The 26831-nt window shown below is 47.5% G+C and overlaps 1 protein-coding gene across 4 annotated transcripts in view; it reads left to right on the top strand.

The window, feature by feature from the left end:
- ATP6V0A4 (ATPase H+ transporting V0 subunit a4) overlaps positions 1-26831 on the top strand; it is a 64411-nt gene that overhangs the window by 17348 nt on the left and 20232 nt on the right. For all 4 annotated transcript variants that reach the window (XM_053926185.1, XM_045191121.2, XM_053926184.1 and 1 more), the window contains 12 exons: positions 481-559; positions 831-925; positions 7666-7791; positions 8248-8342; positions 9549-9675; positions 12234-12316; positions 13075-13168; positions 15772-15984; positions 19234-19384; positions 20279-20418; positions 22391-22548; positions 25872-25965. In XM_053926185.1, the coding sequence (XP_053782160.1) occupies positions 481-559; positions 831-925; positions 7666-7791; positions 8248-8342; positions 9549-9675; positions 12234-12316; positions 13075-13168; positions 15772-15984; positions 19234-19384; positions 20279-20418; positions 22391-22548; positions 25872-25965 (1455 nt within the window). The remainder of the gene's footprint in view (positions 1-480; positions 560-830; positions 926-7665; positions 7792-8247; positions 8343-9548; positions 9676-12233; positions 12317-13074; positions 13169-15771; positions 15985-19233; positions 19385-20278; positions 20419-22390; positions 22549-25871; positions 25966-26831) is intronic.

The following is a 26831-nucleotide window of genomic DNA, read 5'->3' as shown; positions in this document are numbered from 1 at the left end:
TCATGTCTTGTTCTTTGTGTCCCTAGTTCCTAGGACAGGACCTGACACGAGGCACTTCCACACTCACATTCATTGGGCTAAGCTGAAGGGTCACCAGCCCAAGGACGCCGAATTTTTGTTAATGACCGTAACACATTGCATGGAGCTGTGCAGTTTTCAAGGTCCCGTTATATTCGTGACTCCATTGAGGATTTTAAGGCTCATGTGCATAATACATGCAGCTAAAGTGAGGGGACCTTGACTGTAGGAGGGCTTTGTTCTATTGTGAGGCTAGCTAGGAAGGCCAGAGCGCAGGCATTTGGGGGATTGTGCATAAGAACGTCAAGGTGTTTTGCCTGGGATACCCGTCTCTGTATGGAAGCAGCAGTCTCTAAAAGGACTTCAGTGACATTCTCCAGTGTTAAAAAATGTAATAAAACAACCGGTATGATGGCATCTGCTGCCACTAACGTGTGCCGTGGGGTGTCTTCCCGCCTCTAGTTAAATGTGAATGTGAACAGCTTCCAAAGGAAATTCGTGAATGAAGTCAGGAGGTGTGAGTCCATGGAGAGGATCCTCCGTAAGCCAGACCTACAGCCTCACTGGGAACTGGCGGGGAGGGAGCTGGCGCGCAGGTCCCGGTTAACAAGCGTGTCCCTCGGGCGACACTTTCCAAGTGATCCTGGAGGCAGGGTGGGGGAGGTTAGAGATTGGATCCTGGGAGCTGCATGGGGCAGGTCCCCGGGGCAATTCAGGCAGCTGAGGCAGCCAAAGCCCCCTGCCTGACGCCCTTTCTTAGACAAGAGAATATATAATCACCTTGGGCTCTCTGGTGGTGTTTCTTCACCCAGGTTTTCTGGAAGATGAGATAAAAAATGAGGTTGAGGTTCAGTTGCTGGAGAAGTCCCCACCGACACCCCTCCCTCGGGAAATGATTACTCTGGAGGTAGGTTCTTCCCCAGGCGGGAGCTCTTTTCTTCTCTCTGGATGCATCCCCAGGGAAGCTCACCCTGCTTTGGGGAATGGATGCCTTTGTGGGCATAAGATTCTTTCTTTCCTTCTTTTTTCTTTTTTAAGATTTTATTTATTTATTTTCAGAGAGAGTGGAGGGAGAAAGAAAGTGAGGGAGAGAAACATCTATTGGTTGCCTCTTGCACATGCCTCACTGGGGACCTGGCCTGCAACCCAGGCATGTGCCCTGACTAGGAATTGAACTAGCGACCTTTTAGTTCGCAGGCCAGCACTCAATCCACTGAGCCACACCAGGGTGATAAGATTCTTACAGGCAGCAAAGTCTTATCTATATGGTGCCAGTGAACAGGCCTCGTGCTGGCACATTGGGTCCTGCCGTCCCTCCCATCGCCATGTGGCACATGATGCCCCCAGGACTTCGTCATCTTGTAACTGGAAGTTTGTACCGTCTGACCAGCTCCACCCATGTTGCCCTCCCTCCTCATCCTTGGCCTCTGACAATCACCAATATGTTCTCTGTTCGGTTTCCTTATTTCAGAGTCCACGGCTGAGTGAGGTCATAGAGGATCTGTCTTTCTCCGCCGGACACATCTCACTCAGCGTGAGGCCTTCGCAGTCCGTCCGTGTTGTTGTCGCAAATAGCAGGGCTTCCTTCTTTTTTTGTGGCTGACTAATACTCCTTTGTACCCAGACACACCACCCTTTCTCTCTCCATTCATCTGTTTCCATATCTTGGCCATTGTAAATAATTCTGCAGTGACCAAGGGGGTACAGATATCCTTTTTTTTTTTCTTTTTGAGATAGTGATTTCATTTCCTTTAGATAAATAACCACAAGTGGAGTTCCCGAATCCAGTGGGATGTTTCCTAGTTACCTGGTGGCAAACAGCTGATGAGCGCAGTCGAGGCTGAGGTCTCGGACTGGCTTCTGAGATCAAGTGTGAGAAGCTAGCAGTTTTCTTCAGCCAAGGACACGAGGGCTGCTGGGGCCCTCCCTCTTTCTTGCCCCTCTCTATCTACTTTCCTTTATAAAACACGGAGCACCTGCCACGCCCAAGGCACCTCAGAGAGAAATGAGACTTGGCGTGTCCTGTGGCAGCTTCCGGTGCAGATGGTGAAGTGAGGGGGAATAGGGGAAGATGTCAAAAGAGATGGCACGGCCAGACTGTGGAAGACCCTGTCGATCCTATCTTGATTTTTTTTTTAAAGGGAGTTGTTTTTTTTTCACCCTCACCCAAGGACATGCTTTCATTGCCTATTTTTAGAAAGAGAGAAAGGGAAAGAGAGAAACATCAATGTAAGAAAGAAATATGGATTGGTTGCCTCCCATATGTGCCTCAACCAGGATCAAACCTGTAACCTGGATATGTGCCCTGACTGGGAACGGAACCCACGACCTTTCGCTGTACGGAACAATGTTCTGACCAATGAACCACCCGGCCAGGGTAAAACTGGAGTTTTTAATCCTCAGAGGAGGAAGGGCTCACTAAGGGAGGCAGGCAGGTAGAGGGAAGCCTCGCTCAGCCTAGCCTCATCTCTGGCTCAGTTTATCTCTATTTTCTTTTAAGATAACTTAAAAGTCTTAGAATTTTGTAATCCTCCGTAGTCTACACCAGGTACTGTAACAGAGACACGAGACTGGCAACTCCTCTAGAAAACATCTTGGATCTCTCTCATCCTATTAAAATCCGGATATTTTGGAAGAAAGCTTTTAACCAAAAAGCAGTGAATAGAATCATCGCCAATTCCAGTCTTATCACTGGTCTCCTAACACCAGTCCTGCTGATTGACAGCTTGCCTGCCACCCTTGACCCTTCACCCCCTGTCCCACCCAGACCTGCATTGGGAACTGGGAGACATCACGCTGGCTTATGATTTCATGCTCACCTTATATCTGAGACTGGGCAGAAGTTTGCTCGGTTTTCCTGTTTTCTTCTAACCGCCCCTGTCTGGTCAGCCTCCTGCCACCGGCCTCTTGTCTGTCACGGTATTGCCACTGCCTTGCTCAAGAATGTAGGACAGTTCCCTCCTCACCTGTCAGGTCCCACTCCACCTCAGAGCCTGCTCTCCCCAGCTCTGTTCTACCACTCAAATCCTGCACGTGGTTTGGGCTGGTTTTTCTTGATTCATTTCTCAGCTCCATGCTGGTGTTCATGCTGGACCTCAGGCCCAGAGGCTAGAGAGCCACCTCCCTCAAATCTGACCACCCTCCAGACTCAGCTTAGCTCCGCACCTGCTCTATGAAGCCTTCTCCGGCTGCGCCAAGGCACGTGAATTCTAACTCTCCCGGAGCTCCTGGGCTCCTGGTCACTATTACATTTTCGTAATTTATCATTTGCTTTAGTGGTTCTCAAGCTTCCTGATCTCAGGCACCTTTGGACTCTTGAACATTAGTGAGGATCCCAAAAGGCTTTATTTATGGGAGGTTATATTTATCAATATTGACTGTATTAACAACCAACACTAAAAAAAAGCAAAGTAGTTATTAATTCATTGAAAAATAGTATCTTATTACATGTTAACATTTTAAACATGAAAAATAATTATTTCTGAGACAAAAACTTTAGAGAGAAGCACTAAACACACGGCTTGATGGAAGACTGGCTTCTCACATCTACTCCGTTTTGAATCTGTTGCGATATGTTGTTCTTAGTGATGTATATAAAGATAATTCAGTCTTACACAGATTGTAGTTGAAACAGGGAGGAACATTTAATAGCCTTTCCAGATCATTGTGGATAGTCTTCTTTGATATTACATTGAAACTTAACAAGCACAGAAACTTTCCTGCTTTTGGCAACCAGGTAACACATGTTTTGGTTTCCAACTTGAGTTTCAGGTAGTACCTTAAAAAGTCAATTCATCCCACTGAGTTTGGAGTTGGCTGCCTGGTAGGATTTGAAGTGGCTGCTCTCCTGTCCATTTGTAGCGATGACCAGTTAGGTAAGGGGGAATCGGGTGTGTGCCAACTGTCGATACTCAGAATTTTCCTGCGGGATATTATTATTGTAAGATGAAATTAAAACAACATTAGCTGAAGAGAGTACGGATTGATCGATCGACCGATTGATTGGTTGATTGATTTGACTGATCTGACCATTCCTCCAACACTCATAGAAAGGAGAAGGCCGGCAAGGTTACACAGAGGCTTTCGGCTTTTATCTTGCAGAATTTCTAAAGAGGCTTCCTGGATCCCAGAGGAAGTACTAATTCAGAAAACAAATCTGTCCACAGATCCATCCTCTCAGCAAAAACTGTTCTCTTTTCAGGCTTTATTCTTATCAGCTACATTTTCAGGTAACTGTGTATCCATAATATGCCTTATAGTTTTCTACTTTTTGCATTTGCTGTCCTACTGCGAACCACTTCTCAGACGGTGCAGAGTTCTCCAGAATGTTTTGAAGGGCAGCATTGTTTCTAATGGGGTCCCTGAGTGGACAGAGCAGGTGGTAAGAAGTGAGGATCTGGTTTTCCCCCAACGTGGTGCCACGGTGGTCAGCGCTCAGAACTCAGGGAGGTGCCAGTCTCTGAGCGGGAGGGAGCAGGGTGCAGCTGAGGCTGCATGATGAGTGTGCGGGTTCGTTATGCGGTTCTCTCCACTTATGTTCGAGATTTTGCAAAATGTCAAATATTCAGATTTGTCTGATATTAATATACTTTGGGGGAAGTGTACTAACATTGCATGGATATATTGTTTATTTTTTTTAAATCTCTTCCGTAAGGTTGTCTTTTAGATAGATTTAAAAAAGTCTAGCATGATAATCTCTGTCTTAATAGGTGACCTCAATCCATTTTCATTTATTGGGATTACCGATTTGCTGGCTTTCTGGTAAACTATTTCTTTTGTTTTACTTTTTTCCTCTCTCCTCTTCTGCCTTTCTGTAATACCTTTCAACACTTCCCCCTCCTCTTGGTTTAAAAGCTATAGATCGCCCTGGCTGGTGTGGCTCAGTCAGTTAAGTGCCAGCCTGTGAACTGAAAGGTCACTGGTTTGATTCCTGGTCAGGGCACATGCCTGGGTTGCAGGCTGGGTCCCTGGTTGGGGGTGTGCGAGAGGCAACCGATCGATGTGTCTCTTGTACACTGATATTTCTCTCCCTCTTTTTCTCCCTCCCTTCCCCTCTCTCAGAAAGTAAATAAATAAAATCTTAGAAAAAAAAAGTGAAAAATGCTATAGATTAGAGTTACATTCTGAATAAATTTTTCCTGTAAAACCTGCTGCTGGTTCAATGATCATTCCTTTGTGGGTAACCTATAAGGTTTTGTCTTTGTTCTATAGTTTTACTCTATGTGTTTAAGTATGTATTTATTTATTTTTGTGATTAAATATTGAATTGATATAGTAGAATTTTTAGAAAAAAGTGTATAAGGGATAGGATAACGATCCAGCAAACTCCACCTGTATAAGGTGAAGGTGAACACAGCAGTGTTCTGAACGGCCTGTGTGCGCGCCCCCCCCTTCCCCTCCCCTCCCCCCTTGCAGATCAGTACCACCCTGAATCTAGTTAGTCTTCTAAGTAGCTTATGGTTTAGCTTTGCACCTTTTTAAATTTTACATAAATGGAGCCCTATGGGTTGTGCAACTTCCTGCTTTCTTTCACCATTTTGCTTTGGAAGACATCCTATTGTTTCATGTTCTGAAATTAATTCATTTCCACTGCTGGGTAGTGTTCCTTTTGTTGAACGTACCACTCTTTATTGATTCTATTGTCGCTGGACATTTGGATAAATGAGAGACGAATTTTCATATTTTAAAATCATTTACTGTATCTCAGTACTGCATTCACCAATCTCATCTGTAGAATTTTGAACTTCAATAGCTATATTTCATATTGCCAAGATTTCTAAATAATTCTTTTTTAAATCTGCCTATTGTATTTTAGAACATATTCGTTAATGATTTCTTATTTTTCCTTTCAGTGGAAATAATACCTTCATTTATCTCTGTCAACATTTCTTTAAAACTTTAAACTCTTGCAAACTATTCTATAAAAATAATTCCATCCAATGTGATTTTGTGTTCTGATTGTTGATTATATTGATAATTTTTCTTGTCATTACTTTTCACTTTTTCCTTTTGTAGTAACCAGATGACACAAAACAACTATCATTCTTTAAATACCCCAGCATGCAGCTGGTCCTCTCACTTTCAAAGTCCCACCCTCCTTGGCCTGCCCCTCACCCTGTTTTCCCACTTCCCTTGTCCTAGTCCAGGGGCAGTCCTGGGAGGAGGCTGGGGCTTACCTGGACTCCGCAGGAAGAGCACTGGGTGTACAGCTAGTTTGGGCTGCGGTAGAGATTAGGAGGGGGAGGTTCTTAGAGACCTTGTTTAGTACCAAACATCCAGCCCTGTTCCCAGCCCCTTTCAAGTCATTCCCCGTAGCCCAGCTCCTCTCTGCCTGCACCCACTGCCAGATGGAGTGGCCCTTGTACCACCCTTACCCCTCCACATCCACCTCTGGCCACACCTGCCCTCTGGGCCACCCTCGGTGGAGATTCCTGGACCCATGAGCTCAGCTCCCAGGGATGAAGTGCAGAGACCCCAGCCAGGGCTGTCAGGAACCTGAATCTCACAGAGGTGACACAGACCTCACACAGGTGACACAGATGCAGGCTGGGGCACAGTGTGGGGGTGGTGAAGAGAGGAGTCTCATTTCCAGGCCCACAGTCTCTGAGGTCCCCTTTCCCCAGCATCACCCTGAGAATCCTGGGGGAAGGTTCTCAGCTGCCCTGCTTTATACCCTTGGCTGCTTCTCCAGTCAGCTCCCAGAAACCCCTGGACTCCAGTTCAGGGTCGTTGCAGCTGCCCCGGCTGGCGATTCCCTCTTCCAGCCCGTAGTTGATCGGCCTGGGTGACACAGCTGCTGGGTCACCAGGTCCCGCAGCTCGGCATGGTCCAGCATCTCCTTCTGGCCCTCCACCGGGTACTGGTGGAGGCTTTTGATGAGGTCTCGGTGGCCCTGTCCACGTCACTGATTCCTGGGCAGCCTCTGCACTGGCTGACCGACACTGTGCCACAGTGCCTGGTGTGCTTGGTCCTTCGGTGAGAGTTTGGGGAGAGTTGTGTTGTTCTGTAACCTGCCCTGGAGGAGCCGATGGTTTGTGGTCTGCCTGCTGACAGCTGCTGAGACAGGACAGGCCCTGGGTTCCTCCATGAGCTTCTGCCTCTGTGTGTGCTCGTTTTGGAAGGGAGATGGTTCTGTTCTTTGTTTTTGTCTTCTTGCCTTCTGTGCCTGCCTATCCTTCTCTGTCTCCTTTTTTCACTCGCTTGTACCTGGCTCTCCAGACCCCAGCCCATAACTGGTGGTGGTTTGTGGAGGGAGGGGGGTGACACATTGAGTTTCTCTGTTTATATTTTATTCATTATTACAATGTGTTTGGGCAGAAGGAATCCTCAGCATAGAAATTCACTTCGGCTTCCCTTTTTAGTGTTTTAAATGGGGAAGAAGCGCGCAGTTTGCCAACACGCCTCGCTGCCTTTCCCATTCGCCCAGGGTGTTTTCTCATCCTCCCCGCGATGACGGACTCGAGAGCGTGACTGGCACTGGCTCCTAGCTGCACAATCACACCGAGCTAATGACCGGACAGGCCACTGGGCGTCAAGCTCTGTTCCGACACACTGTTTCTTTTCTGTTTCCTTCTCTGCTGTGGTTAACCTACAGTACATGTCACAGTACTTTCTGCTGCGTTAACTTTTTTTCCTCCCGCCTTATAGACTGTTCTAGAAAAACTGGAAGGAGAGTTACAGGAAGCCAACCAGAACCACCAGGCATTGAAGAAAAGCTTCCTAGAACTAACTGAACTCAAATATCTCCTGAAGAAAACCCAGGACTTTTTTGAGGTCATTATTTGGGTCGTTGAGGTTATTTAGAAAAGGGCCTTTCCCCCCACACCCAAAGCGTCAGATTTCTATTTTGGAAAGTGGCTGGTTTGGAATATGAACAAATTGCTGTTTCTGCCCCAGGGCTAGGCCACCTGCGAGCGGGAGAGTACTCTGGGCATGCTAACTGTGGTGCTGTTGAATTAAATGCAGACATAATATCGTAACGGCCCAGACGGAAGTGGAAATCAGAACAAAGCAGAACAGTTAGTTTGAGCAGACTCGGGATTTTGGAAGGAAGAGATCAGGGAAGCTTTTTGATCTAGCGAGGAGCACTCTACTTTTTGAATTCTATTAATTATTTGTGGAAAATTAAAGTTTCCTTAAAAACAGAAAAAAAACCCTTGAGGTGTGGGGTGCTTTTAAGGTAGTTGAAATACACTTACTAAATGCAAATATTGATTGTTTAACTTTCAGACGGAGACCAACTTACCGGATGATTTCTTTACTGAAGACACTTCCGGTCTCCTGGAGTTGAGAGCTATGCCGGCGTACATGAGCGGAAAGCTGGGGTAGTGTAACTCTGCTCTGGAAGGGAGGTGGGGATGGGTCCTTGGTTGGTAGCTCAGTACCCTGCATGTAAGTAGATTTCCTGGAGTGTTTGAATGAGTGAATGAATGAATGAATGAATGAACAAATAGCCACCGGAATGAGAACCGTTTCATGTGAATTACTCCACACAGTAGTAAACCCAAGTGTAACCTTATTAGGTTGTGGGGGTCACAGGTCCTGTTACCTGGTTCATGGTGATACTAGCATCCTTGAGCCGGGACAGCACAATGCTTGCATTGTGCCCACGTGAGAAAGATGTGGGGGTAATCATTTTGATGTTTTTTTAAAAACTGTTCTCTGGCGTTGGAGCAAGGCTTATGGGATATGTTTTGTCTTTAACCTTGAGACATGGATTTGATAATAAAATAGATTTGGACCCTGAAGTTGAAGTGCAGTGAGAAATGCGATAGTTATGCCATCAATTCAGTCACAAGTAGTGCTGATACAATGTGATTATATTGTCAAAATGTGTGGCGATTCAAAAAGGTGGGATTTCACACGGCGTGCAAGGGAAATTGAAGTGATCGAGGTGCCGGGTTTTGCAGTTCTAGCATTTTATCCGATAGATGCGGGTTGGCCTGCTATTTGAACTACTAGGCATTGAATTCGAAATGGAAAGAAATAAATATTTATTGAAAATATTTGACCACAAAGTAATATAGGATCAACATACATTTAAAATAATGGACCAGTGAAAGCTACCACCTTTAAGGTTAAGGTGTAGGCTTTGGGTCAGAAATTATCTAGATACCTGGGTGTTGGTATGCAAATCCATGTGTATGTTTCACTCTTAGTACATTAGTTGTAAAAATACACAGAGACCATTGCTGAGCATTTTGAACATCTATTTCCTCTCACTACAAAGCTATCATGGAAAGTCTATCTTTTTGTAATTGCAAACAATTGAATATGTAGAATTGGGACCGTTAAGGAATCCTCACCACGTCAGAGAACACAGGAGGTGGGTCACAAGGGACTTGGGGCAGATTAGGGCTGGCAGGCAGAGGGGCCTTGTGAACCCCACCAGGTGCGCCTGTCTCAGCATCTCCTGCTCAGAAGGAAGTGGTCCTTCCACGGCTTCACCTCTTTGTGTCTCCCAGAGCCTTCTCCTTGCACCCCACCTCCTGTACCTCTGTAACATCTCTTCTTCTGCTTGTTGACCCCAGGTTCACGGCTGGTGTGATAAACAGGGAAAGGATGGCTTCCTTTGAGAGGCTGCTGTGGCGAGTTTGCCGGGGAAACATCTACTTGAAGTTCAGTGAGGTGGACATGGTTCTGGAGGACCCCGTCACAGTGGGTATCCGAGGCTGTGGCTGACTTTCCCCTCCGTTTCCCAGGGCCCTCCCCAGACGAGCTTCGTTCCTGCAGATAGAGTCTTCAGTTCCATGAAATCAATATCTATCGCCTTACTTTCTCTTTTTTTCCTTTTTCTTTTTATCCCTTTCAAAGGGATTTTTATTAACACCTCATTCCTTCAGGAAATTCAGCTGTATTCCTTCCACACTAGGTAGTGGCTGTGTCTTTATCACAAGGAACTTAACTACTTAGGCCAGTGTGCCTCAACCTTCAGCATGCACATGAGCATGAGAATGACCTGGGCACCCTGGCTGGTGTGGCTCAGTGGGTTGGGCATCTTTCCGCAAAGCAAAAGGTCACTGGTTCAATTCCCAGTCAGGACACATGCCTGGGTTGTGGGCCAGGTCCCTGGTCGGGCAACTGATTGATGTTTCTCTCTCTTTCTTCCTCCCTTACCCTCTCTCTAAAAATAAATAAAATCTTAAAAAAAAAATGACCTGGGGATCTAGTTAAAATGCACATTCTGCTTCAGTGGGTCTGTGGTGAGGCTCAAGAGCCCCATTTTTAACACGTACACTTCCGGTGGTAGTCAGCAGACCACATACTTTCAATGCGATGCCGAGGGCCAGCTTCGCTGAGTGACACTCATTCATTGCAATTCTTTGCGTAGGGCCTCTAGCCTTCCAGTTGGTATTTAAATCCACTTATACTTTGATTCTGAGAAGCCAGGCTTATTTCTAAAAGTCATCATCTTTTCCAGAGTAGAGGCTTTTAAGGTTTATTTTACAGAAAATACCTTCACAGTTGAAATAAATAAAATTTAAAATAAGATGCAAACTTATTAGAAAACCCCCACAAACCCTCACCACTTTATTTTATTTGAGAAAGAAAGAGAAAGAGAGAAACATCCATTTACTGTTCTGCTTATTCATGCACTCACAGGTTGACTCTTGTATGCGCCCTGACCAGGGATCAAACCCACAACCTTGGCATATCGGGACAATGCTCTGACCAACTGAGCTACCCAGCCAGGGCCAACCCTCACCACTTTATTTTTATTTTTACTTTAATTTTATTTTTATTTTCCTCTTGTCCACAGCCATAGAGAGGCAGGTATAACTGAATGTGGTCGCAATCATGACAAGGAGTCATTTCCCACCTTCCCCTATTTGTAGGCAGAGCTCGCTCTCCTCTGTATGACTCCTGTCCTTTGCACGTGTTAGAATTTGACATGGAGCCACCACTGTCCGTAATCATGTTTTGACATGTCATGGCCACGGTGGTGGGGAGAGTATTTCTCAGGTGCTCATCTGGAATAAGATGGCTTTAGCCCGTTGCTGTTGAAGGCCCACCGAGCAGATCAGAACAGATCCCCTGTGTTGGTGGATCCAGGGACAAAAGATCCTACGAGATTCAGGGAGGCCCAGGGGTGGACCTCACAGGTGAGGGAACCTTGGAAAATGATGTAAAGCAGGCAGCTCCCCAATTCCTAAAACGCCCTTTCCCGGCTCCAATGAGCAACTGCCAGGGAGATGATTGATTTCAATGTCATTTTGAATTGATGCTTAAAATTTCCATTGAGTTGATATGACCTGAGCTGTCTATTTTTGGACAGTTTCCAGTTTTTCTCCAGAATACAGCCATGAGCAGTGTCCGGCATGCGGATTTTTATCTTATTTTGCGTTATCTCCATGATAGGAATTCTAGGAAACAGGATTGCTGGCCTCAAGGGTGTGGGCATTTTTGTGGCACTTGCTGGGGCCTGGCACGTGGCTTCTCGGGCGTCACACCTGTTCCAGGGCCCCGAGTGGAATGTGATGAGCTCATCGGATTTATCGTAATATTTTCCCTTCCTTGTGAATTGTCAAGCTTGAACTTTAAAGATGCAACTTAATCAGTGTTCGGATGGATGTGAGTAGCTGTGTGAGTCAAACATTAGACACGCTTTACCTTTGTTAAACATCAAACACCCACTCACCCCTGAAGTGCCTGTGTGTGTGAGTTAACCCCTGAGTGGGGAGCTAGGTCAGCTGTCTCCATTTTAAGACTTGCAGTATCCTGGTGAGCCTCTTCTGGATGTCTGCTTGTTTATTCATAAGTATCGGGCTTAGAGCTGAGTACAAGGCCTGGCTGTGATTCAACTTGTGAAGATAGTGGAGTTTCCCCTTTAAGGCTGCATTGGCTTCGCTGCTGGCCCCACACAGCCTGCCTCCGTAGCCTTGGCCTCAGCCACCATGAATTATGAACTTGGATCAACTGGGAGAAGTTGAAGGTTTCCAGTTAAAAAAAAAATATATATATATATATATATTTTTTTTTTTTTTAACTAGCCCTTGCTGGTGTGGCTCAGTGGCCAGGTCCCCAGTAGGGGGCGCGTGAGAGGCGACCACACATTGATGTTTCTCTCCCTCTCTTTCTCCCTCCCTTCCCCTCTCTCTGAAAATAAATAAATAAAATCTTTTAAAAAATGAACCTAAAAACATAATTTCACATTTTGATTATAGTCTAACTAGAAAGAAAAACTGATTTTTTTTTTACTTGTTCTGATTTTCCAGAAAGAAGAAATTAAAAAGAACATGTTCATAATATTTTATCAAGGAGAGCAGCTCAGACAGAAGATCAAGAAGATCTGTGAGGGGTAAGCCAGCCCCAGTGGCCTTGCCCTCAGGGACACGGGTCAGGCCGGGCCAACGGGTGTGCAGAGGTTGGGGCCGCTTCGAGGTCTGTGTAGGGCTTTAGAGTAACTTTCCCACATGTGACAAGAGAGTGAGAAAAATGCCACTGACTTTTTAAAATTTATTTTTTATTGTGTTTTTCCGCATTGCCCCATCCCCCTTATGCCCTCTCCCACCTCCAACCACCTCTCCCCTCCGATGTTCATGTCCATGGTCCTTTTTCTTTACTGCAACTGACTTTTAATAGCTGTAGAAGGAGGAACAGGAAGGACGTAAATAGGCAACACATAAAGGTAACTAAAAATGGACATTTTAACCATTTCAGCTCACAGGCAAGCCACTTGCTAGGTTGTTTCTAATGTTAACAGAATCATCTTATATCCAGCCCCTTAGAGGCAAAGGTTACTCAGTAAAGAAGGACATTAATGCATTGATGAATTTGGGGCAGGGGGGGACAAGTTAAGCTTGTGGACTTATTTACATAACAGCTCGCAGCCTTTACTGTTTGCATGAAGCTTTCCTGTAACAGACCCCCGGCTTTAATTCAAATTGTGCGAACTCTGTGGTGGGAACCCTTTAATGGGCTCGTGTATTGTTGGCCACAGCGAGGGTTTTCCAGGAAAAGGTGGCCACCTCACCAAAGCCAGCAGATAGTGATCTAGCAGAAGAGGCTGTGCAGACCGCTTTTGAGCAATGTCCCTTTGCAATGCATTAAACACAGGTTTCGAGCCACCATATACCCCTGCCCAGAGCCTGCGGCGGAGCGCAGAGAGATGCTGGCTGGTGTCAACGTGAGGCTGGAAGATTTAGTCACCGTGAGTGTGGGGTTTGGGCACATGATCAGCGCGGCGCTGCCACGGGGCTACCTCTGCTTTGCCCAGTAAGTCCCGTCCTCTGGGGCGCTTGCTGGAAACCAGCTGGGATGCTGGTTGGCCCTTCCAGCTCAAGGTGCGGAAGATTTCATAATTAAGAAACTGTCCCAGAGGCTGGAGGCAGTGATTCTTCATGTCAGTGATGCAGTGGCTGGGGTTAGGAATGACCACAGCCTGAGGCCACTGCGGTCTGGTACAAGGAGTCCTTCATTGCCAGCCTGGCCTCGTCTGTGATACAACTAAGTAGCCAATTAAGTGCAACAACCAGCCTGACTGATTCTTTTTCCGCTGAATTGCCCAGTTGCATGAATCGACCAATTAATTGTGTAAAAACAGCCAGTCTGGTTTCGCTGTGCGAACACGCCCCAGACTCAGATCTTCTCGGCAAGTCTGTCCTCACCCAGGGTGGCGCTCTGCACTTACGATGGGAGCACTCTCTTTAATGAGCTTTGAACGGAGTCGCGAAGAGCGGCTGGCCCCTCTCTTCTTGTGAATCCTGCGTTGGTGCTGTGCAGAACTCTCTGTGGTGGTGGGAATGCCCTGTAAGCTGCGCATCCGACGGCACGTGGCCACGCGCCACACGTGACCATTGTGCACTTGGAACGTGGCTTGTGCAACTGAGAAACCAAATGTTAATTTTTATTTCAGTGTTTTAAATCCTCACCTGAGGATATATTTATTGATTCTAGAGCGAGGGAGGGAGGGAGAGAGAGGGAGAACGCGAGCAAAACATTGATTTGTTGCCTCCAGAATGCACCCCAACTAGGGATCAAACCCACAACCTAGGTATGTGCCCTGACCGGGATTCGAACCCTAAAGCTTGTGGTGTATGGGATGATGCTCCAACCAACTGAGCCACCTGGCCAGGGCTATTTTTGTTTCATTTTAATTAAATTAAAATTCTAGTATCTCCACGTGGCTGGTATTGATCGGCACAGTCTAGGTCCTCAATGACTGACTGCCTTTAGAAATTATCTGTGTGTTTCAGAACTCTAAGGCTAAGAGACATCCTAAGCACCCCCAGAAAAATCTGTGTTTGATTTCTTTAATCCTCTTTATTCCCCCTTGGTCACTTGTCAGGGAGACTGTATTTCCCTGAGGCCATTTCCGTGAGGCCCTTTCCCCCAAATGCCTCCTGCGGAGACCATGCTGAACTTTCGCTATGTTTAGTGTGGCTTGGGTAGTCACGTGTAAAGGTTACCTATAATCTTAGGGGGACAAAAACTAACTCCATTAAATAAATTCTCTGTGGGCCAAATTGTCCATTCATTGCTTCATTCATTAATGCCTTGCCTTTTATTGGAGAGATTATGTATGTAAAGCATTTTAACAGGCGGTCAGGTTCCAGGGGCTGCTGTGACAAACCACCATAAACTGGGAGGCTTAAAACAACAGAAGTTTATTCTCACAAGTCTGGAGGCCAGAAGTCTGAGATCAAGGTGACTGTGGACCTGAGCTTCCTCTGGAGGCTCTCCAGAGGAAGGATAAGACCCTCCCTTGACTGTTCTGCTATCATCTAAATCTTTGGGTTCCCCAAAATTCACGTGTTGAAAACCCAGTGCTGTCCTGGCTGGTGCGGCTCAGTGGATTGAGTGCCAGCCTGTGAACTGACAGGTCGCAGGTTCGATTCCCAGTCAGGGCACCTGCCTGGGTTGCAGGCCAGGTCCCCAGTTGGGGCGTGCAAGAGGCAATTGATCAATGTGTCTCTCGCACATCGATGTTTCTCTCCCTCTCTTTCTCCCTCCCTCCCCCCTCTCTAAAACAAAGAAACAAACACAAAAACCAAAGCTGAAGGTGATGGTATGAGGAGGTGGGACCTTTGGGAGGTGAATAGGTCATGAAGGCAAAGCCCTCATGAATGGGATTCATGTCCTTATAAAAGGAGTTGCAGAGGCTTGCTTGCCCACCCCCACCACCCCCACACAAGGATAGAATTTGAGGTGTGCAACCCAGCAGCAGGCCCTCACCCAACCACACTGGCACCCTGATCTCCTTCCACCTCCAGAACTGTGAGAATAAATTTCTGTTGTTGATAAGCCTCCCAGTCTGTGGTATTTTATTAGCAACCCTAATGGACGAGGGCATCTTCAGTTCTTGGCGTGCCTTGGTTTGCAGGTGGGTCACTGCAGTCTCACCTCTGTCACAAAGGTGTTCTTCCCTCTGTGCGCCACTGTCCCAATTTCTTATAAGGACACCATCATAGCGGAGTAAGCCCACGGTGCTCCAGTCTGACCTCATCTCAGCTGGATTCCATCTGCAAAGCCCCTATTTCCAAATAAGATCATCTGCACTGGTACCAGGGATTAGGACTTGAAACTCTTTTAGAGGGGAGACAGTATTCAACACATAACAATAGTACTGGAGGGAATTTAGAAGAAAAGGAAGAATTTTTTCCTACGGGTTTGCAACCCAGGGAGCTACGCTGCTCATAGAAGTTAAAGGCCAGAGTAGGGGGGCCGTGCAAAGGAAGCCGCTGTGGCTGACAAACCCCCGTGTGTGCAGCTTTGCCAGACGTTTCCATGAGCGCTCCTTGTTTTTCTGCCCAGGTTATAACACAGACAGAGTCTCACCGGCAGAGACTCCTGCAAGAGGCAGCTGCCAGCTGGCACTCCTGGGTCGTCAAGGTGCAGAAGATGAAGGCCATTTACCACATCCTGAACATGTGCAACATTGACGTCACCCAGCAGTGCATCATCGCCGAGATCTGGTTCCCCGTGGCGGACACCGGGCGCATCAAGAAGGCGCTGGAGCAAGGCATGGTGAGTGGCGGGCGCAGCAGGGAAGGGGAAAGATGGGTCATGTCCAGCCTCGGCAGCTGCCGCCTAAGTCACGTGAACTTCACAGGTGACTTGCTGGGAGGATTGTCACTTTCGTCTTTGTACCTTCAGTGTGTGACCCGGTCTTAGGGCACAGGTCGGGAACTCCTTTTCTGCTCAGCGTTGGACAGTTACTCTCCTTTCCTCTCTTCTTCAGCAAGTGTATAGTGAGCACTGACATGCCAGTCGCCCTGCTCGTTCTGACTGTGACCCCACCGTTCAGTGTGACTGTAGGTACCAGTCTCTGCATCATAAAGTCACAGTGTACCTGGAAAGAAATGTAACCAGGCACCTGTAATACAGCCACAAGGGGCAGAGGGCTCCCTGTGTGCTGCTTCTCACGGCGCTTGTCATTCACCAATCTAGATGTTTACTGTGCCCCAGGAACGGATTGAGGGCTCTGCTGGCCTTTCTGTGATTTCAGGCTGTACCCTAAATAGCACAAGGTGGCCAAACACACGACACCTGGCCCTGGACTGAGGAGATTGGCAGCAGTTTCCTAGTCACAGATGCCCATGGGAGGAGGATGCTGCATGCCACATGGAGCCATGTGGAGGCTGCACTCGGGACCTGTACCGGGAAGCAGAGTGAACTGGCAGGGGCTGAGGGAGGCCGGCTTTGTAGTGACAGGCATGGGACAGGGTCGACCCCTGGTTTCCATGAGAGGATGTGATTAGCTTGTTTGAATAATCTCCTGGGAGGCAAAACCCATTAGGTTGAAGACTAGGCAGTGTGCAAGTGGTCTGGCTGGTAGGAGAACCAGCCAGGCAGGGAACCTGGCCTGCTCAGTGGGTGGCATATCTGGTGAGACCAGAGGAACTTGTGGCTTGGCCTTTGGGGTCCTGTGAGACTCAACGATGTCAAAGCACCAATTGAACTTGTAGGTCTTATAAGACTGTTACAGAGCTGTTGATGGAGAAGGGGTCCCTCTGAACAGATGGCATTGGAGCTGACTTTCCGAAGTGTCATGGGAAGATTGGGATGGGTGGGCGAAAGACCTTTCGGGCTGAAAGGGTCTGAAAGGCAAAGGCCTTGGGTGGGATGGGGCTAGGAGACAGGAGTGATTTTTATCCCCTCTATATGGATGAAGAAACTGAGGCATGGAGAGTGGAAGTAACTTGGCTATGGTCCCATAGCCAGGAGTCAGGATTTAAATGTCTTCACATTATGGTCCAATAACTACCCAAATGGGGCACTTACAGACAGTGTTTCACTTTGACCTGGAAGGGCAGGGGCCTTCCTGGAGGAGGTGATGCAGGATCTGAACCGAGGAAGGGCTGTCAGAAGAGAGGTGGGGAGGAGCGTGTGGAGCAGGCCCACCTGCAGACCTGAGGCTTGAGAGAGGACGCAGTAGAAGGATGCGGTGGTGGAAGGAATGGGAAGAAGGTCAGGGGGAGGCTGTGGGGAGGGCCCTGAGGGGCTACATGTGGTGTGAGGGAGCTGATTTTATTCCTTCCTTGGGCGACAGGATCCAGTGTGCGGAGAAGAGCGAAGGGCCCTCGGGGAGGAGCTGTCCGAGTGCAAGGATTTCACTGAACAGTGGCGTCTGTAATCACGAAGGGGGCCGACCGCTACAAGGCTGCTTAGGGCTTTTTCTACATTTTTTTCACCCTCTGAAATAATCAAAGTATTGCCCCAGATAGGAGTAGAAGGCCCTATGGGGGTAGGAGATGAGGAGACAAGTGCAGGAGGAGGGCTATTATGATCACTGGTAAGCAAAAAATATTAATAATTAGAGCCATGGCGGGTGGCTCAGTTGGCTAGAGCATCATCCTGATACACCAAGGTTGCAGGTTTGATCCCCAGTCAGGGCACATACAAGAATCAACCAATGAGTGCATAAATAAGTGGAACAGCAAATCTCTCTCTCTCTCTCCTCTCTCTCCCTCTCCCCCTCTCCCCTTTTCTCTCTTTCTCCAAAGTCAGTAAATAAAATTTAAAAAACTACTTGGGTTATGCTAGTATTATGTCTGCTGCTGCTGGAGGGCATGTTAGAAAAAAAGGAGGAAGCCACAGTTCTTGGCCTCAAGGACGTCATAATCACACCCATGGAAGATGCAGAACCAGAGTGAGGAGCTCCTCTCCTTGGGGAGGTTACTTAACCTCTCTGTGCCTTTGTCTCCTCATCTCTAACATGGGGCTTGTGAAGCCTGCCTGATGGCGCAGCAGGGGGCCTGGTGAGCGCTCCAGGAGCTGGTGCTGAGTCCCACTGAGGGTGCAGGTGGTCAGTGCCATTGCAGTTTGGAGTGACCAGAAGGTTCCTGGGGAGTGAACTTGGAGAGTGGTTCACACCTGGACCGGCAAACAGGGGAGGTGGCTCTGTGGGGTTGGCTGATTTCCATGGAGAAGCCTTGGGGTGCAGGTGTGAATGGAGGATTAAGCCAGTGGTGTGAAGAAGTCTTGATCACAAGGCAGAGAGTTCTGGGTTCATTCTTTGAGGATTTGTGCATAGGAGGTTAACAGGACAAGTCCTGCTTTTTGTTTGTTTCATTTTATTAAGAGAAGGATTACACAGTCTGAGTGCCCAGTATATGCAAGGGGAAGAGGTGGAGGAAGATGGGGAGGCTGGGGCTCGGCTGGTGGCTGTGGCCATGGGAGGGAGAGGGATTTGAAAGGGACAATTAGCAAGATTTGGAGACCGGTTGATTGAATCAGTAGGGAAAAGTCTTTGGATTCTGAAGTTGAAGGGATTTGGAGAATGGAAACTGCCTAAGGAGCAGACTGGCTTTAGGGCAAGTCAATGCTGTTTAGTTCTAGTCTCCTGGATTATGTGGGGTTGCTGAGACAGAAGAGTTTGAAAGCCTAGGCAGGCAATTAAAAAAGAATCTCAACATGGGAGGGGGCAGGGCCATTTGGAAGACTGAAACAAAATTCAGAAACTGGATAAGCTCTTGAGAGAGTCAGTGGAGAAGAAGGAGGAGGAGGCATAAATATGCATTTCCAGAGCGGGAGAATGGGAATGGCCACAGGATCGGGAGAAAGTCTCCTTTCTTGACAACTCTCCTGTAAGGCAAGTTAGGTAACTGGTAGGAAGGTATGAACGTTTACCGGAGAGATCACGAGTCTCAGAGAGGTCTGGAAATCATCCCACGTTCCCCCAGTAAGGGATCTCTCTTTGGGCCCGTGATCCCTGTCCGGATACCCAGCCCCAGGCTCTCCTCCTGACGTTCTTGTCATGTGCTCTTTTTGCAGGAACTAAGTGGCTCCTCGATGGCCCCCATCTTGACAGCACTGCAATCGAAAACAGCTCCTCCCACGTTTAACAGGACCAATAAATTCACAGCCGGCTTCCAGAATATTGTAGATGCCTATGGCGTGGGCAACTACCGGGAGATAAACCCAGGTAAAGGGCCCGGCAGATTGCACGCCCGAGCAGCTCGAGAAGTGAAGATGGGGTAAGATTTACCCCTGCAGTGGCAGCCTCGGAGGTGAATTGCTTAAAACAGTGACTTTCCTACAATCTTATTTGGTTTGTGAAGGTTCTGCGTGGTCTTCTGGAAAGGTGGTTAGTGAAAGATTTCTTCCATGTCAAGGGTTCCCCTGTTCTCCCTTGCACTGTAGCCTTATCAGGCAGCCAGATTTGGTTCTTGTTTCCTTAACAATTCCATGAGGGTCATCTCTAGGGATCTTCTCAGTCTCTGAGTTGTGTGGGAGAGAGGGAATACACAGAACTCGGAGGCCGAAGACTGGATTCTTAGTGACATAAACTGTGATATTGGGATATTGGTAGCCTAGTTTGGAAAATAAAGAGGTCGACCAGATGCCTGTGAGCCAAGGGGTTCATGATGCTGTTCTTGTCCAGCCTGAGTCCCAATCTAATTTATAACCCATAATGCAGGGGCCCTATAGGTTGAGGGTCCTGTGAGTAACTGCTGGAGGTATGTGGTACATATGAATGGGAGAGAAACTGAAAAAAGATGGTAGTGGAAAGAAAAGAGAAAGCACTTAGAAAACTGATTTTAAATCCCATTAAACTTCGTGATCTTGGGCAAGTCACTTAACCGCTCCCAAACTCAGCTCCTCTGTAAAGTGGGGAATAATAATAACGTTTATTTGTTGGTGAGCTACTGTATGTGGGAGCTAAGCAAGCATCAGGGGTGCGAATGTTGAGAGATGACAGGATCGGAAAGACACAAGGGAGCCAGCATGTCGCGCGGCGCGAGATAGAGAAATCTTCAATGAGGCACCCGAAGGATTGTTGGGAGAACTCGGGCTGTTGGGCGTCTCACCTCTGCAGCTCCCTATACCATCATCACCTTCCCCTTCCTGTTCGCTGTGATGTTTGGAGACTGTGGGCACGGGACCGTGATGCTGCTGGCAGCTCTCTGGATGGTCCTCAACGAGAGGCGCTTGCTTGCCCAGAAGACAGACAACGAGGTGGGTGTCGGTCAGATGTCGCCCCTTGTTTCCTTGAAATTATAAGTAGAATGTTAAAAATGTGTGTGTGGTTTGCACTACAGAAATAACATATTTTTGTAAAAAGTAAGTGAAAAATGGGAAGTAAAAAGGGGTCAAAATTCAACATTAAAACTCCTGGCCAAAGGTATATCCTTTGATGGTTTGGTGCAGTTCCTTGTAGCATTTTTGGGTGTTTTGGGTGTTTTTTTTTTTTGGTACATTGCTCATCAAGGCGTTGATCTTTCCTCCCCCTAACCCCAACATTGATTTTTTTTCTTTGATTAGAAAAGCCATATATGCTCATTTAAAAATTGGGATAATACAGCAATTTACCTAGAAGAAAAATACAGTCAATGTTTTTGTATCATCTTTCTAGTTTCTTTTCTGTGCTTACACAAAAATATATAATTTTCAAAAATTGGGATCAAATAGTGCATATTAATTTGCAGCTGCCTTTTCTTTACTTAAACTGTCACAAATATTTTTTTATGACACAGCCGTTTTCCCACAAGCCCGTGGTCAGTGCCCTTAGGAAACACTGAGAAATCCCGAATACTGTGTCTTCATTTGTACACTCGAAGTTTCTATACCTTCCGTGAGGTTCCTTCACAGAGCGAAGTGTGTGCGAAGGTTGAGGCAACTCAAGAGTCTGCGTCATTTCCTAGTCAATCAGCTAGCCTCCCTTTATGGCCGCTGTTCACACATTTTACAAAGCAGAAACATGCCTTTAGCTGTGTTCTGAATTTTAAGGCTATCTGCAATCTTTTTTTACAGGTTGACTTAATGAGAGCTAGTTCAATGATGTCATAGTGAGTTAATCATAAGCAAGGTTAGTGATGAATCAACCTATGACCAATGCAGTTTTTCCTGACATGCATTTTAATAGATGTGGTTTCCTGTAATAAATATTTGAATTCCCCAAGCCACATGCAGCAGTTCTGTGGAAGATTGCTGCGTGTCACCCAGTATCAGGGCGAAGCACTTTCTCTTCTTAGGGAGTAGACTTGAAAACTCAACTTTATAATGAAGACCCGAAAGGAATATAGTTCTGACTTGCCGTAGAATTTAGCAGCCACGTGAGGCCAGCTCAGTGCTTACCTCCTGGAAGGACTTGAGATACCAGCCACTCATTTCCAAGTCCTTTGTTTTATAGGTGATGTCTCAGTTTCTGCTTCAGTTACATTTTCTAGCCAAGGCTGAATTGAAGAATGTGAGGCTTACAATGGGTTTTGATCATAAAGACCAAGCTTGGCCCTGGCCACCTAACTCAGTTGGTTAGAGAATCATCCTGATGTGCCAAGGTTATGGGTTTGATCCCCAGTCAGGGCCAAGAATCAACCAATGAATGCATAAATAAGTAGTATACAAAGTGATAGTTCATTCATTCATTCCTTCCTTGCTTCCTTCCTTCCTTGCTTCCTTGCTTCCTTGCTTCCTCTCTAAAATCAATCCAAAAGAGCCTTTGCCAGTATGGTTCAGTTGGTTGGAGCATCGCCCCATATACCAAAAGGTTGGGGGTTCAATTCTTGGTCAGGGCACATGCCTACATTGCAAGTTCCATCCCTGGTCATGGCACATAAGGGAGGCAACTGATGTTTCTCTCTCACATCGATGTTTCTCTCTCTCTCTCTCTCTCTCTCTCAAATCAATAAACATATTTAAAAATCAAATCAAATCAATCCTTCCCCCCCAAAAAAGAATATGATGCTTGTATGTTTTATTTCCACGGTAAGCAACTACCAGCCTAGGACTTCTCTGATTCACCTGTAGAAGCTCGGGAAAATCAGGACGTGAGTGCTCTCTTGCTATTTGGGTCACGCTGATGTCTGCATCACCATGTGGCCTCCCTGGACAGGGCCTGAGTGCCTGGCTGTGGAGACATCCTCTCACACACTGCCCCGGGGTCTGGGTCAGAGCTCACTGACCGTTGTCCCCTCTGTCCCCGCCACAGATCTGGAACACCTTCTTCCACGGGCGCTATCTCATCCTCCTCATGGGCATCTTCTCCATTTACACGGGCTTTATTTACAACGACTGCTTCTCCAAGGCTTTCAACATCTTTGGCTCTTCTTGGAGCGTCCGGCCCATGTTTAGAAACGGCACATGGAAGTAAGTGCACAGACAGAAGTGGGTCATTCCCTGGCCATCCAGGTGGCCTCAGTGACAGCTGTTATGGCTGGGTGAGTCTACACCTGGCTCAGCTCAGAGGTGCGTCTACAAAGTCAACAAATAATTCCGTTTTCTCAACTGAGTATGAGACCTAGTGCCCTGTCCTCAGTAACTGTAATGCATGGAAACAGGTTTTAAAACTTAAGTTCAGCTATGGAGTACATGCCACGCACCAGGCACTTCTGTGAAAACAAGGACGGACAGGTGCAAATGGGGTGTCCTGGTAGCAGCAGCTGGAGAAGCAGGCTTCCTGAAGGAGAAGGTGGCATATAAAATGCTCCATGCCCTGCCAGGGAACTGGAGTGAGTGTGAAGGGATGCACCTGTGAAAAATGCCCTTGGTATCCTGATAGGGATGGCATTGAACTTGAAGATTGCTTTGGGTAGGATGGACATTTTACTGATGCTGATTCTTCCTGTCCACGAGCATGGTATATGCCTGCACTTGTTTGACATTCATGCACATAGGACTCAGGCTTTGCTCTCAGAACGGCCAGTGCAGGTGCTGAACTATAGAACCGATTGGTTTCCCGTATGCAAGGCTCCGTACTCTCCAGAAGGGTGTTTCCTTTAACTGCTCAGGCAGCCTGTTAAAAGCAAAGAAGGTGATGGTCAGTTTTGTGGTCCTGGTTCCCCAATTGCCTTGTGGGCGATGGAGTGAGGCAGGCATAGGTGAGGTGGGAACAGCAGGTGGGTGGCTGCTGAGATGCATTGGCTGCAGAAAACTGAGACATAGGCGCCCTCCACATCCCCACCAACCGCATCTCCAGAGGCATCACACGATTCTTTTGTTCAGCTAATCAGATGAACAGTCCTCAGGATGGAAACCCAGCACTTCAGGAATGGAAACTGTTGTGGGGGATGGGGAAGATTTTTGAGTTTGAGAGGCAGGTCGGTTGGAGGAAGGGCAGTGGAGGAGAGGGGGGCTGTAAAGGACACAAATAGAGATCACGACCACCTGTGATCTTTGCCCACGTCACGCAGCTGTGATACTAACCGCAGTAGTTTCAGGGCGAATTTGCCAGGTCTAGAAGTCTCAGGTGACATTTCCTTGTGCCCAGCTTCTTCAGGTCAGCTTGAGGTTTCTCTGTCTCATTCTGGAACTTCCAGTTGAAAGTAGGACAAGAGAGGACCAGAAGGAAGTGGAGGCAGAGACGCGTAAACTTTTTTGCAACCTCGCTTTCCCTCATTCCTCTCCCAAGCAGGGTAGGACTCTAACATTTCTATTTAGGGTAACTTCAAGGGATTACCTGAGAGAATAATAATAAACAGTCAGTCTCATCCAGGGATTTTTCAGTAGGAAAGATTCAATCCGGGGTTCTTTCTGACTCAGAGCTTTCCCAAGCACGAAGGGCTTGGTGCTGACGAAGGCACGGGCAGGCTCTGAGGGGCTACCGCAGTGTGGGTGGGTCATGGAGTTTCGAATGTGCCTTGTTAGCTTCCCTGCCGGGTCCGAGTTCCCTGCAGTAGAGGACAGGAATGTTAAACAATAAATAGGCCAAAAAAATTAAGAATAATGTATTTTACAGAATTACAGATGGCTCTATTTATGGTATTTTTTGCTTTTGAGGTTTTTTTTAAAATTTGTTTGTTTGTTTGGCTTTGCAGTTAGTATCTTGAAGGGATACCTGAGGAACAAAACTTTTAAAAACTTAAAGACAAATTACTTAGTTCTGCTCTTCAGATTGAAACTTATAAACGCCACAATGGACTTTGAAATGTGTTAAATCAAAGCAGTTTCACCAAACTACCAACACAAAATTTTATTTACCCTGGGCTGTGATGGTGGAAGGACCAAGTCAAGTAGCTTGTTGTCACTCTGCAAATGGCGGTCAAAATGTTGTTCTCTGGGCATGTGCAAATGACCTCTGCCCCGATTCAAGGCTCTTCAAGGCCAAGCTCAGGCTGAGGGGTGCTTAGCTGTGCACCCAGGGATCTGTGGCATGAAGCAGAACCTCGTCAGCAGTGAGGCAAAGGAGACGTACAGGCATCCATCAGAGCGGCAAAGGACACAGCAAGCTGATTTCGGTTGCCAGCCACAAGCTAGGTCTTGGGCTCACTTTCCCTGACAGTTGACTAGGGACAATGTCACAGTGACCTTTAACCAAGGAGCAGCAGACACATGCCTGTCATCACCCAGACCTGGATCCAGTGACTCCATGAGGGGAGGGCACACCCCTGGGGACCATGGGCACCTCGGAAGAGGGCTTTAGAAAGCACTGGCTTAGCGGGTTTGACTGAGAGGACAGAGGTTACGTCTGGTCGTTTTTGTGGTTTGGACCACGTCCTTATGTTGATGTGTCCAAACTCTGATAGATACGGCTGTGGAATGGTCTTGCTTTTGTTCCGATCCGTCGCGGTCACAGGTGGCCTTGTCTGATGTTGTTGTTCTGTGAAAGTGTTTATGCTCAGCAGCACACTTAGAGCAGGCCAGTTCCCTCCGGTCAGGGGTGGCTTTCTGGTTTGTGGGCACACAAACATGTCTCTGCTAATTAAATCTAACCGTTTGCCCTGAGGCATGTTGACGGGACAGGGGCCTGAGTCTAAGGCGGCCAGTTAGGGCCGGGTGTTTTCACTGCACAGTGAGGGCCTGGGTAGCATGGCCAGACTTCCGACCTTGCCTTTCTGTGACCGAACTCCCTCTAGCCCCTCAGCTGCAGCAGGGAGGGAGTGTACTTCCAGACGGCCTGTCGAACTGGCCAGCGCTCTGCTCCTCACCATCTCAGACACTCATTTTCTGGGCCCTCTATAGCTGTGTGCTCTGCTTTGTGCTCCTGGGTAAACCTGGAGCACAGATTTAAAGACCTTCCATGGACCCGAGCCGTGAAGGACTAGGTTCCCCAGAGATCAGGGTCCCTGTGTGACAGCCAGCTCTCTCCTCCAGGATCAGCCCACTGCTCCCGGGACAGATGTCCCAGGCTTGTCCCTGGGCTAGGATTTATTTCCTGCAGGCTCCTTCATCCCTTGCCCTTCCTTTTTCCTGATGTAGTGTGACTTTTTCCTTACTGTACATACCCCATTTGAAAACTCGGACTGTGAGCTTCTTGGGGGTTCGCTGGTCATTCCCGCCGCCTCAGCACCTGGGACGGTCCCTGGCACACAGCAGGGATTCAGTGCCTGCTCCTGGAGTAACTGCATGTGCCGAGCGTATGGGCTGCAGCTGCCCTTGGGCTTTCGTTGATTTGACGGGTGGCCCCGGAGTGTTTTTTTCCTGCCTTGAGCTGACCGCTGGTTTTGTTTTTGTTTTCCTTTCTCTCCCTGTAGTATGGAAACGCTGGAAGCAAACCCACTTCTACAGCTGAACCCTGCCGTTCCAGGAGTGTACTCCGGAAACCCATACCCATTTGGGATCGATCCGGTAACGTTGTCTTCTTGGCTTAAGTAGTCTCTAGTTCAGTGTCTTGCCGAGACCTCTGGGTGGAGGGAAAGAAAGGGCTGGGACCTGTCAACTCAACAATCTTATGTTGGGGTAGAATTTCACAGACTGGAGGTTCTTGTGACCCATGGCGCTGAATTCAAGGAAGTGTCCCACCTGCATCCTTTACCCAGCGCCATTTTCCCTGGGCCATTTTCCCTGCTGTTCCCCAGACACCTGCCTCTTTCTCCATCAGTCACGCCCTGATGGTTAATGACGGCTTCCTTAAAAGGTCCTGGGTTGCCGGGACAGAGTGTGTTAGGTCAAAATTTATCATCCTAACCAAGTTCCCTACTTTGGCATTTCCTTACAGTGGATTAACATCTCCCTTTTTTTTCCTAGCAAAAAAATGAATTTACTTTTGTCTTTGTTTTATTTTACTGCCTAGAATTGACACAAGGGAGAGAAAAGAAAAAGGTTGTCACCTTTGATTTGTTTATTATATCTATCTTAATTGGATTTGAGCCAAGCAAAACAAAGGTGCTTCCTCACACAGCCTTTAGATAGGAAGGGATTTCCAGCCCTGGATGGCCCAGTGCATATCGCCACCAGGTGGCAGCCTTGGGCTCCAAATGAGCATTGACTGATCTAGCCCTGAACTTGGCAGATGCAGTCTCTAAGTGCTTCTCCGTTGCTCTTTTTGTGGGACAGGACCTGAAACCTCAGTTATAGCTGCTGACAGTTGAGGGAGACTGGCCCTAACGTGGGTGCTCTGGTCTCTCCTCTCTTGTGGGTCATCTCCTCTTCTGTTTTCCTCGGTCCTCCCCCCCAACAGAAGCAGAAAGGACTCCCCAGGGTTTGTTGAACTT

This window comes from Desmodus rotundus, chromosome 6, assembly GCF_022682495.2.
Source record: "Desmodus rotundus isolate HL8 chromosome 6, HLdesRot8A.1, whole genome shotgun sequence".
NCBI lineage: Eukaryota > Metazoa > Chordata > Mammalia > Chiroptera > Phyllostomidae > Desmodus > Desmodus rotundus.
This window is presented reverse-complemented; position numbering and strand designations above follow the sequence as displayed.